Raw genomic sequence first — 13,705 nt, 5'->3', positions numbered from 1 at the left:
TACGCCGTGAAGGACTGAAATCCTGCAACGCCCGCAAGGTCCCCCTGCTCAAGAAAGCACATATACAGGCCCATCTGAAGTTTGCCAATGAACATCTGAATGATTCAGAGGAGAACTGGGTGAAAGTGTTGTGGTCAGATGAGACCAAAATCGAGCTCTTTGGCATCAACTCAACTCGCCGTGTTTGGAGGAGGAGGAATGCTGCCTATGACTCCAAGAACACCATCCCCACCGTCAAACATGGAGGTGGAAACATTATGCTTTGGGGGTGTTTTTCTGCTAAGGGGACAGGACAACTTTACCGCATCAAAGGGACGATGGACGGGGCCATGTACCGTCAAATCTTGGGTGAGAACCTCCTTCCCTCAGCCAGGGCATTGAAAATGGGTCGTGGATGGGTATTCCAGCATGACAATGACCCAAAACACACGGGCAAGGCAACAAAGGAGTGGCTCAAGAAGAAGCACATTACGGTCCTGGAGTGGCCTAGCCAGTCTCCAGACCTTAATCCCATAGAAAATCTGTGGAGGGAGCTGAAGGTTCGAGTTGCCAAACGTCAGCCTCGAAACCTTAATGACTTTGAGAAGATCTGCAAAGAGGAGTGGGACAAAATCCCTCCTGAGATGTGTGCAAACCTGGTGGCCAACTACAAGAAACATCTGACCTCTGTGATTGCCAACAAGGGTTTTTGCCACCAAGTACTAAGTCATGTTTTGCAGAGGGTTCAAATACTTATTTCCCTCATTAAAATGCAAATTAATTTATAACATTTCTGACATGCGTTTTTCTGGATTTTTTTGTTGTTATTCTGTCTCTCACTGTTCAAATAAACCTGCCATTAAAATTATAAACTGATAATGTCTTTGTCAGTGGGCAAACATACAAAATCAGCAGGGGATCAAATACTTTTTTCCCTCACTGTACATTTTTGTTTTTTCAAATTGCCTGCGTCTTGGAGCTTAAAATGGGATCATGTATACTGTGCTAATGACGATACAAAAGAGTAACATAGAGCAATGTACAATACAGCAAACTTGGTAAAGAAGGCATTTATGGTAAGTGCATGGAGGCCACCATCTTTATGCACCACAGCTTTTGTTGGATATCCTCACTCTAGCTGGATTCCAATAAGAATTACACATCACTTTGCAAGCCAGCATAATGTGACTTGCAGGCCTAATATGGCCTGTAAACCAGGAGTTTACGACCACTGTGTTTAACTAGGCCCGGAATGAAAAGCCTTATTAATGTAATGTATTGTAAAAATAAATAATAATAATAAAAAAATGCAATTAATGTTGGTAGAACCATTCAGAGGGTTCTAGGAAGAACCCTTCATAGAGGGTTCTAGGTAGAACCCTTTGCAAAGTGTTCTACCTAGCACCAAAATGGGTTCCCCTATTGGGACAAACCGAAGAATCCTTAGCATCTTTTTTTTTCTAAGAGTGTAAGCCTACTTACACAAAGTATAGACTGCTCCCAGAAACACAGACTGAAACACACAAGCACCCACACAAGCTTGTAGGGGCATTCTTCCCAGTGCAGGCACGCAGGCTGCAATATGGGTATAAGAGAGTGCTGCCAGGTCCACTCCTGTGATTAAAGATGGACTTGTTGGCGAGGCTAGCCCAGACACATGCTACCTACGCTGCCATCTGCTTGTGTTCTGACTAATAACTCTCGCCTGACTACACAGACAATATGCTCTGTGGCTTTTCTCAAACATGAACTGAGAGTCCATTGTACAATACGTCAATCTAGCTCCTGCACTGATCCAGTAGCATGTGGGTTTTTGATCATCTGTACTGACAGGTTCAACCCATTTAGTAATTCCTTTGGTGCCACTGACGGTGCAGTGCTGCTGTGCATACAAATGCACTTATTGAAATAAATATGCATATGTATGCAGCATGGTTACATGCACACAATTCTATTGTAATGAATATGCTTGTTCTACTTTCCCCAAGTATATAATTCCCACTGGACTTTATTTCGCCAGCATCATAAATGTAGCTTCTCACCCTAGATTTTTACACAGAGGGAAGACTACTAATCGCACACACAAATGCAAACACACAAAATCATAAAAATATTATACAATATTATGCATTTCTTAAAAGCACATAATACAAATTCCACACGTTTTGGATTAATTTACACAGACTTTAATAGCTTTATTTACAGATGAATTCTTTCGACAGTTTTTTTCTCTGTTGGCGTAGTTCAGTGGATGCCATATTTTTCACACCTTAAATTTTTTTTTTTTTACTTCCAGTCTCAATTTGCTTGAGTAGCGTTATCTGTGAACAATGAGGTGAGCGCTTCCTGCTTTTTGTTTTCCTTCTTTTTAAAAATGGGAATCCAAATGTCTTCCTGTAGGAGGCCAGAACCAAATAAAAAGGGGGAGGAGGAAAGAGTGATGATTACGAGTCAGGAGGGGGGTGGGGCTACCTGCTGATGGAGTGGGCTGGGGAGGGGAGTTTGGGAAGGTAAAACTGTTAAGACAGGTGTGGCATGATATGGATGTGGCTACTGCAAGGAAACATCAGAGATGTTTGCTAGCAAGTGCCAAAAGGGTGGAGATGGTGGAGATTAAGAAAATGGCCCTGTTCAAACAATCTAACACTGTTTCCTTACCTTCTTCAAGGTCATAGCTGATGTAAAACGATTGTATAGTTAAATAGGATGCCAGTGGAGAGTGTTTGGACAAAGCCAGCGAGTGAATGGGGTCCAGCATGAGCAGAGAGGAAGGGCACTTGGTTCAAGTCATTTGATTGAGGTATGTGAAGGGTATAGTGCCAATGTGAAGATGGCATGGAAGATGGAGCGTGGTACAGAACAGAGATGATGGTGATTACGACAAAGGGGAGAAGTGCCAGGAGATTGAGAGGGGGTATCCAACAGGTGTGGAGGTGAGGGGTCAGAGGAACAGAGGGCTTCAGATGGAGGGAGGCTGAAGGAGAGGGTGTGTATGATGGGGGCCGGGGGGTGAGGTGGTGTGATGGGTGTTTTGGGACCAGGGGGCCATTGAGTCTCAGTTACTGAGCAGTAGCTCTGTCGCCGTCTCCACGTCCCAGGATTTCGACGACAACGCCACTATTACTGCATTCTGTGGAGACGGGACAAACAGGAGAGAAGGAAGTTTATAACACAGTCATAACTATGCTACAGTATTCGAACACAAAACAGATCCATTGGTGAACCATATTAAAATGTAAATGAGTTATGAAGGTATCGACCACTGAGACAGTAATAGAGCTGGTCACATGGGGCCCACTCACTTTATCGAAGCCCATGGCACAGAGTTTGTCTATTTTGCGGGTGTACTCTGGACTGGAGGAGGGGGCGCCGGCGTACACGTGAGACCAGAGTCTGGCCGTCTGTTTGAACATCTCTGGGTTCTGCTTATACTAAAGAGTGAGAACACACAACACTGAGTGGGCAGCAAGACAGCAGTATAAAAAACCTCACTAGGCTACAATTTAGTAAAGCAATTGTACACGAGAGGGCGTGCTAAACTACATTTTTTAGCACTTTTTTAGTGATAAAGAAGTTGTTTTGTACAACCTCGAATGTACAATAGCTTTTCTACAGCGGGTTACCAATTAAAAATATATATTTTGATCAATGTATTCATAGGCTACTATTTCATCCCTAAACAGAAATATAGGCTAGCCCGACGCATCTACGGTTGCTAGCCAAGCCGGCTGGCCGTTCATTCTATCGGTTAGGCTGCCAGAGTCGCGACCCAGTCGTTAAGTCTTTGTTCTATATCCCAGTCATTCGTTCTAAATGTTCCGTTCCCATGCTGGCTGGCAATGCTCTTATCCCTTGCTTGCTAGCTAGCCAGCCAACTATGGCTAACACAGTCACTAGAATAACAGCAAAGTAGCTGCATTTCATTTCGTTTGACCTGTTTTTCTATGGACATCTCTTTGTATATATCAATAAAAATGATGCTGATTCATGATTTCAACTGGCTGAGAAAAGATGTCCATCTCGTCCTGACACGTTAATTCTCAATAGGACAGTGGAGATCGAATTTCAATATTGAAACAATGTTGCAAATGTCGAGAGACAGACTGGAACGTTGGTACAAACCCCCGTCGTTCCAAATCAAATGTTAGGCTAGAAGCAAGGGGAAATAACGTCTAGATACTTTTTACAGATGGAACAGAACACAAGATGCCCATTTTTGCATCATAGGCTTACCCGTGCTAAACAGATTTTTCAGTATGGTTTAGAACGCGTCTCAACCAACCGCAATGCTTGTTTTGCTCAACCCATTGTAGAATAAAGCAGTGGGGAGACAGAGCAAGTCTAAAAAACACATTTGAAAATCTACAAAGACATTACAGGCATACTTATGCATGCGCTCCCTCTCCCACACATGCACACAGTGTTCCTCTCACCTGATTGGCCACTACAGCGTCCTGTGGGTCGTCTGGTTCTGCAGCTGCCAGTAAGGCCTGTAGTGACAGCAGCACTGTCCTCAGCGTCATAGCTGCCGCCCTGTCAGACACACAGAGGGTACACAGAGCAGTACGAACTGGGATCAGTCTTAACCAAGATATGACAATGAAAAAAATTGAATTTAAGAGTATTGAAAAAAAGGTGACTCACCACTGGTCTTTGAGGATGTCCAGACATATTGCACCTGTGACTGAGCTGATGTTGGGATGCCAAATCTTCGTGATAAATCGCACCTGGGGGGCCAGGGGAAGCACATAAACAAGCAAATGAATTAGCAAGGGACTTCACCCTGGCACCGGTCAATGTTGACAAAATACACAACTGAACAACAAACATCAGAATATGTTTGAGATATATACAGTGGTGTGAAAAAGTGTTTGCCCCCTTCCTGATTTGTTATTTGTTTGCATGTGTCACACTTAAATGTTTCAGATCAAACACATTTAAATATTAGTCAAAGATAACACAAGTAAACACAAAATGCAGTTTTGAAATGAAGGTTGTTATTATTAATGGAAAACAAAATCCAAACCTACATGGCCCTGTGTGAAAAAGTGTTTGCCCCCCCGTTATAACACAACTCAACTGTGGTTTATCACACCTGAGTTCAATTCCTCTAGCCACACCCAGGCCTGATTACTGCCACACCTGTTCTCAATCAAGGAATCACTTAAATAGGACCTGCCTGACAAAGTGAAGTAGACCAAAAGATCCTCAAAAGCTAGACGTCATGCCGAGATCCAAAGAAATTCAGGAACAAATGAGAAAGAAAGTAATTGAGATCCATCAGTCTGGAAAAGGTTATAAAGCCATTTCTAAAGATTTGGGACTCCAGCGAACCACAGTGAGAGCCATTATCCACAAATGGTGAAAACATGGAACAGTGGTGAACCTTCCCAGGAGTGGCCGGCCAACCAAAATTACCCCAAGAGCGCAGCGACGACTCATCCAAGAGGTCACAAAAGACCCCACAACAACATCCAAAGAGCTGCAGGCCTCACTTGCCTCAGTTAAGGTCAGTGTTCATGACTCCTCCATAAGAAAGAGACTGGGCAAAAATGGCCTGCATGGCAGACTTCCAAGATGAAAACCACTGCTGAGCAAAAAGTGACATTAAAGCTTGTCTCATTTTTGCCAGAAAACATCTTGATGATCCCCAAGACCTTTGGGAAAAAACTCTGTGGACTGACGAGACAAAAGTTGAACTTTTTGGAAGGTGTGTGTCCCATTACATCTGGCGTAAAAGTAACACCGCATTTCAGAAAAAGAACATCATACCAACAGTAAAATATGGTGGTCGTAGTGTGATGGTCTGGGCCTGTTATGCTGCTTCAGGACCTGGAAGACTTGCTGTGATAAATGGAACCATGAATTCTGCTGTCTACCAAAAAATCCTGAAGGAGAATGTCCGGCCATCTGTTCGTGACCTCAAGCTGAAGCGAACTTTGGTTCTGCAGCAGGACAATGATCCAAAACACACAAGCGTGTCCACCTCTGAATGGCTGAAGAAAAACAAAATGAAGACTTTGGAGTGGCCTAGTCAAAGTCCTGACCTGAATCATATTGAGATGCTATGGCATGACCTTAAGGCAGTTCATGCTCGAAAACCCTCCAATGTGGCTGAATTACAACAATTCTGCAAAGATGAGTGGGCCAAAATTCCTCCACAGCGCTGTAAAAAACTCATTGCAAGTTATCGCAAACGCTTGATTGCAGTTGTTGCTGCTAAGGGTGGCCCAACCAGTTATTAGGTTGTAGGGGGCAATCACTTTTTCACACAGGGCCATGTGGGTTTGGATTTTGTTTTCCATTAATAATAACAACCTTCATTTCAAAACTGCATTGTGTTTACTTGCGTTATCTTTGACTAATATTTAAATTTGTTTGATCTGAAACATTTACGTGTGACAAACATGTAAACAACTAAGAAATCAGGAAGGGGGCAAACACTTTCACACCACTGTGTATATACACACACACACACACACTACCAGTCAAAAGTTTGGACACAGCTACTCATTCAAGGGTTTTTCTTTATTTTTACTATTTGTTACATTGTAGAATAATAGTGAAGACATCAAAACTATGAAATAACGCATATGGAATCATGTAGTAAGCAACAAAGTGTTAAACAAATCAAAATATGAGATTCTTCAAATAGCCACCCTTTGCCTTGATGACAGCTTTGCACACTCTTGGCATTCTCTCAACCAGCTTCATGAGGTAGTCAACTGGAATGCATTTCAATTAACAGGTATGCCTTCTTAAAATTTAATTGGTGGAATTTATTTCCTACTTAATGCGTTTGAGACAATCAGTTGTGTTGTGACAAGGTAGGGGGGGTATACAGAAGATAGCCCTATTTGGTAAAAGACCAAGTCCATATTATGGCAAGAACAGCTCAAACAAGCAAAGAGAAACGACAGTCCATCATCACTTTAAGACATGAAGGTCAGTCAATACGGAAAATGTCAAGAACTTTGAAAGTTTCTTCAAGTGCAGTCGCAAAAACCATCAAGTGCTATGATGAAACTGGCTCTCATGAGGACCGCCACAGGAATGGAAGACCCAGAGTTACCTCTGCTGCAGAGGATAAGTTCATTAGAGTTACCAGCCTCAGAAATTGCAGCCCAAATAAATGCTTCACAGAGTTCAAGTCACAGACGCATCTCAACATCAACTGTTCAGAGGGGACTGTGTGAATCAGGCCTTCATGGTCGAATTGCTGCAAAGAAACCACTACTAAAGGACACCAATAAGAAGAAGAGACCTGCTTGGGCCAAGAAACACAAGCAATGGACATTAGACCGGTGGAAATTTGTCCTTTGGTCTGGAGTCCAAATTTGAGATTTTTGGTTCCAACCGCTGTGTCTTTGTGAGACGCGGTGTGGGTGAATGGATTACCTCTGCATGTGTAGTTCCCACCGTAAAGAATGGAGGAGGTGGTGTTATGGTATGGAGGTGCTTTGCTGATGACACTGTCTGTGATTTATTTAGAATTCAAGGCACACTTAACCAGCATGGCTACCACAGCATTCTGCAGCCATACGTCATCACATCTGGTTTGGGCTTAGTGGGACTATCATTTGTTTTTCAACAGGACAATGACCCAACACACCTCCCAGCTGTGTAAGGGCTATTTTACCAAGAAGGAGAGGGATGGAATGCTGCATCAGATGACCTGGCCTCCACAATCCCCCGACCTCAACGCAATTGAGATGGTTTGGGATGAGTCGGACCGCAGAGTGAAGGAAAAGCAGCCAACAAGTGTTCAGCATATGTGGGAAGTCCTTCAAGACTGTTGGAAAAGCATTCCAGGTGAAGCTGGATGAGAGAATGTCAAGAGTGTGCAAAGCTGTCATCAAGGCAAAGGGTGGCTATTTTTAGAATCTCAAATATAAAATACATTTTGATTTGTTTAACACTTTTTTGGTTACTACATGATTGCATATGTGTTATTTCATAGTTTTGAAGTCTTCACTATTATTCTTCAATATAGAAAATAGTACAAATAAAGAACAACCCTTGAATGAGTAGGTGTGTCCAAACTTTTGACTGGTACTATATATACACACAAACCTACCTACCTTTGGTGGATTGAAGGGATATGTTTCTGGAATTTTTATTTCTAGTTGATATCTACCACCTGAACAAAAAAAATAAAAAATATCACAGAAAGAAATCTTCTGTATCCTTTTGCATGACATGAGCCACGCTCCCTTGAGGTAAAAGTGCTTTGAATCCTATTGTGGTAAGTTAGGAAGTTGGCCTCAGCCTTCAAGTAAACCCAGGTTAAGTCTGTCCCAGGTAAACCAGTCTGTCTAAATTCCAAAGTCAGGCCTCTCACCTTCATACGGTGTGTCAGGTGGCCCTGCGATCTCCCCCTTCAGCTCTGTGAAGTTCTCATCCACCAGGTCCACCTTTATCTGGTTTTTACTCGTCTGTCAGAGAGAAGAGGACATCAGTTGGTTCTGTCACAGAGCATGGGCCAGGGTGTAAGGAAAGGAGGGGTATCCGTCAGACGGTACCTCATCCCAACATCCTCTCAACACAGACAATCTCACAGAAAAGTGAGAGCTAATACTTTCACATGATCTGTCTCCTTGTACTTGAGTACGACAGATACTTTAATAACAAGTAACATTTTGAGAAGTTTGACAGTTAATTTGTGACTTGTGCTATAGATTCTGATACGATATCCAAAGGGCCAATTCCACAGCAAACGAATGACGCTGAGATGCCCATTTTCCACTTTAAAAAGTATGCCAAGTAAAAACCATTGATTGCAAAGTTAAACAAACCATACAACTCTATGCACAAGGCCTACTTACGATACCAGAATTTTGACTTTGATACCGATACCAGGTTTATCATCACAATACTCTATACCATTACGATACTCTATACTAAAAAGATACCAAAGTCACAGAATGGAGCTTGCTGTAGACAGAAACTCAGCTACTGCTCTGCTCAAACGTTGGGCATCTTTTGAGTTCAACATCATTACATTTGAATTGTTTTAAATCAAAACTTTCAGACAGCCATGGATGCATTAATGAATCAATTATACAATCAACACACAATAGTTTTCACCAATCTAACTACATGATAACATTACGGTAATAATTTATAAAAATTCAAATCTTTCAAATCAGCATATTTTGCGTTATGATTTGCACAAAGTACTAAGGTAGTGAATTGATGTTACCTTTAGCTGTTAGGTAGCAAAGAAAGTTAGCCTACAATAGCTGGAAGCTACCGGTATCTTCTTGCATTGTAAAGTGTTCTAGCCTGTAGGGACATTGTTTTGCGAACAGTTATGAACATTTTCAACATTTCTACATGCCGTGTCACATTATCCAAGTGTTTTAACTTCTGTGCAGAACGAGTGGGAGCTAACATGATGCAGCCCAGACTCCTAGTGCAGGCTAGCACTGAGTAAGTGGACCAGGCACCGTGCGTGCTATAATAAGGGGTCGGCTGCGCTGATAGACAGGCTTGATCTGTCAGACACATTTGGCAGAAGTACCGAAAGTAACAAAAATGTGAGTACCGAACCGTTTATGTTCTAGTATCAAAAAAGTTTCAGTATACCATGCAACACTATTGTGCAGTGGAACCCAGAACTATGTGTGACCACTTGGTTACGGCGACACCGTTCTGCCGAGGACAAACAAACCAGTGGCCACCGCAAAGCCCAAGCAGCCTGACCCTCTCTGGGCGTTCGTAAATTCAGAGCGTTGTCCGTTTGTAGCTAAATTCAGAGCGTTTCGCTCTCGGAGTGTTCACTGGACGCTCTGGCCGAGGGTTGATCCAAGCGTTCTGACCTCACAACGGCAGTCAAGCATCCAAGCTAACCGGCTAACGTTGGCTAGCTACTTCCAGACAAACGAGAGAACACCTCACTGACCATTTTACTCGCCCAAGAAGAGCTGGTTAGGCTGTTTTCATGTTATCCATAGCGTTGGTGACAGTAAATGTGCTGATGGCAACAATTTAATTGTGCTATTTTGGTGACGTTTACTGACACCGGCCATATTCAACGTGTGTTGAACGTTCGTAAATTCATCAGTTATTCTGCGCTCTGGCACACTCAGACGAGAGTAAATAGCCAGAGCGAATTTACGAACGCACCCAAAATGTCAATTATGTGGTCGTCAAAATATACATAATAAATAATTTGAAAACAATGTGGCAGTTGTTACCCATGTCTAAAAATCCCAATATTGTGCCAAGAACATTCAAATCTGGGGGCCAACCCTTTTTGTGAAACCCCCCAAATCGTTGTGTTTATAATTGCGATGGGTATTCCTCAACCTATAAGAGTAAGATCGATGTAACATTGTACGGCCATGAGGTATGGTAAAGTCCCAAGGGTGTTTCACGATCATCGGACGTCTTTTGACTGAACTACACTGAACAAAAATATAAAGGCAACATGTAAAGTGTTGGTCCCATGTTTCATGAGCTGAAATAAAAGATCCCAGATATTTTCCATACGCACAAAAAGCTTATTTCTCTCAAATTGTGCACAAATTTGCTTACATCCCTGTTAATTAGCATTTCTCCTTTGCCAAGATAATCCATCCACCTGACAGGTTTGGCATATCAAGAAGATGATTAAACAGCATGATCATTACACAGGTGCACTTTGTGCTGGTAACAAAAGGCAATTATAAATAATAATATTATAAAGTGTGCAGTTGTCACAACACAATGCCACAGATATCTCAAGTTTTGTAGGGAGCATGCTGACTGCAGGAATGTCCACCAGAGCTGTTGCCAAAGAATTGGATGTTCATTTCTCTACCATTAGCCGCCGCCAACACACACCTTCCAATGTCGTTTTAGAGAATCTGGCAGTACGTCCAACCGGCCTCACACTTGAAGACCACGTGTATGGCGTCGTGTGGGCGAGCGGTTTGCTGATGTCAACGTTGTGAACAGAGTGCCCCATGGTGGCGGTGGGGTTATGGTAAGTTATGGACAACGAACACATTCACATTTTATCGATGGTAATTTGAATGTACAGAGATACCGTGACGAGATCCTGAGGCCCATTGTCGTGCCATTCATCCGCTGCCATCACCTCACGTTTCAGCATGATAATGCATGTCCCAATGTTGCAAGGATCTGTAGACAATTCCTGGAAGCTGAAAATGTCCCAGTTCTTCCATGGCCTGCATACTCACCAGACATGTCACCCGTTGAGCATGTTTGGGATGCTCTGGATCAACGTGTGTGATAGTGTGTTCCAGTCAATATCCAGCAACTTCGCACAGCCATTGAAGAGGAATGGGGCAACATTCCAAAGGCCACAATCAACAGCCTGATCGACTATGCGAAGGAGATGTGTCGCGCTGCATGAGGCAAATGGTGGTCACAACAGATACTGACTGGTTTTATAGTCCACATCCCTACCTATTTTAAGGTATGTGACCAACAGCTTCATATCTTTATTCCCAGTCATGTGAAATCCATAGATTAGAATTAATTTCAGTTGACTGATTTTCTGTAACTCAGTCAAATCTGTTGCGTTTATATTTTTGTTCAGTATATAAGGTAAAACGTTTTTTCTTTGATCTGTCATTCAGATGTTTTCAGAGACACAGAAAAAAAACAGCAGGTTTACAAAGTAGAGCTTCGTAGCTACATTTTGATGTATGGGTTGTCAGGGATTGGTCCAATTTCACGTTTCGCCACCCCCATTCCCATGACTAGTGCTAGCTGTGTGGGGAGTGCCTGACGCCTTTCATTGAGGCAACGAGCCAGGCAAGTGGTGAATTTTGTGATTGATGGTTTTATTCTTTAAAGTAAAAACTACCAGAATGCAGTGGCTACAGCCCTACAATCAATAAAAATATAGCTAAATACCAGTGAATTGAAAATGTTTCCCATCTATCTTTGGTGCAGCTGGTTCTAGCATGCAGCTCACTGTTGTGTGCTTAGGCTAATTATTTGCTGCAGTTTATCCTCCCATCACCAGAGTAATTAATCAACACCAAAAACAACTTTACAATTTAACCCAACTCAGGTGTAGGCCTACCTTAGAAGTAAGCTATGTTATTCAACTAGGAACCTTCTGTGTTACAGTTCAGACTTAGTGAGAATCTGTGTTAGGCTACGTGTGGTGTGTGTGTGTGTGTGTTGGTGGGGGTGCTGTGAGTGTGAAGGGATGCTGAGAAGTGTGTCTGTTTTAGGCTGTGTGTGGGGATGCTGTGTGTGTATTAACTATCTAATTGGCATAAAGTAGTATAAAAGTTATATTCTAATTTCATACATTGTTTCAAATTGTTACAAACTCTGACCACCCTACTTAAAATTATTGGTCTTAAATTACTGTAATTATGTATTCCGTACTGCCTCATTTGCATAATATATAATTTTAATTGAAAAGATGTCATAACAATATGACCACCTTATCTTGAGAAATTGGACAAAACATGGTGAATTTAAGAATCCAGACAGGTGATTTGATGCCATTATCGACTAGGGATTAACATGGACCTGTCCCCGACCTTTTTCAATATCATCGCTCAGCTACAGTAAATCCTATCCTTTTGAAATAGTGTTCTGTGTTTCTGCGAGAAGCATCTACAACATGGAATACAAAGTATAACACCTGAACCAAAGTTACATTTTGTCCCCTAAAATCCTAATATTAGATGGCAGTTAAATTGGGTTTTGATGCAAGTTATTTATCATATTTGATTACTTATCGTCAACCTAGCCTGCAACAGGACAGGTAGAAAATGTCACACTAACGTTAGCTTTCGAACCCTCTGCCAATGCGGCAGAAGTTGACACCCTGGTGGTAACCAATTATAACCATCATTGGTGGTAACACAGCGTTAGTTGTATGTGGTAAATATACTTTTTATCTTGTTGGCTAACTAACCAGTTATCTAACGTCTTCACCTCTAGGTTGATTTAAACATCATATCAAGCCAGGGTGAGCATTTTTGCGTTGCTTCTTTCACAACCCCTGGCCTAACTAGGTTGCTACCTTCGCTGGAAACGCTATCTGTAGCTGGCATCCAGGTATGGGATTTCCTGTAGGCTAGCAGCACAACTAACCGTAACGTAGTTAACAAAAAGCCAGTCACATTTTCCTTTCATGGCCTTCGCTTTTGTTAACATCTGGCTAAGTACCGCTAGCTAGCTGTGTTAGCTAACAAAACACTCATTTCCAACAGGCAATCGTGTTTGACACAAACTCTGCTAACATTAGCTTGCTAACTAGCTGCTAGCTACCTAGCGTTGCATTCACTGAAGAAAATAAACAACCCACCTCCTCGCTTTTGAGAACCTCTTTAAATTCCCGTTTTATCCTTTGAACCGCGATGTTGGCCATGATTTCGCCGTGTTTCTGTCGGAAGGGATCCTCTCGGTCACAGGCCTCACTTGGCTTCAGCCCTCCTAGTTAGCTAGCTAACCCAGCTAATTCGCACTCCCCCTCGCACTTTCGTCCTCTCTGTCACTTTTGGATCGGAGCAATAATAACAGCTGCAAGATACAGCTAGCTACGGTCAGTAAATGCTACGTTTTGCGGGAACGTGACGGAGCCCCGATGTCATAAAATATTACGGTAGTTACAAAAGAGTCGAGGGACATGTGTATTTTCTCGCAATATTGCCACTATGTACGCAGTGGACAGTCGGTGGTCCTGGAAACATTTTAATACCAACCGCATGCAAACTGAAATGCTGGTCATGTGATTTCGACAGCATTG

At 42.4% G+C, this 13,705-nt stretch overlaps 1 protein-coding gene across 1 annotated transcript; it reads right to left on the bottom strand.

Moving 5' to 3' along the window:
- Positions 1-2,149: 2,149 nt before the first annotated feature.
- LOC121543515 (ubiquitin-conjugating enzyme E2 K) lies at positions 2,150-13,705 on the bottom strand. Its single transcript, XM_041853432.2, has 7 exons — positions 13,265-13,705; positions 8,321-8,414; positions 8,061-8,119; positions 4,624-4,706; positions 4,413-4,512; positions 3,282-3,410; positions 2,150-3,109 (listed from the first exon to the last, which is right to left on the bottom strand). The coding sequence occupies exons 1-7, from the start codon at positions 13,325-13,327 to the stop codon at positions 3,035-3,037; spliced, it is 603 nt and encodes a 200-aa protein (XP_041709366.1). The 5' UTR covers positions 13,328-13,705; the 3' UTR covers positions 2,150-3,034.

This window comes from Coregonus clupeaformis, chromosome 3, assembly GCF_020615455.1.
Source record: "Coregonus clupeaformis isolate EN_2021a chromosome 3, ASM2061545v1, whole genome shotgun sequence".
Lineage (NCBI taxonomy): Eukaryota > Metazoa > Chordata > Actinopteri > Salmoniformes > Salmonidae > Coregonus > Coregonus clupeaformis.
The sequence above is the reverse complement of the archived record's forward strand: the minus strand, read 5'-3'. Positions and strand labels throughout refer to the sequence as shown.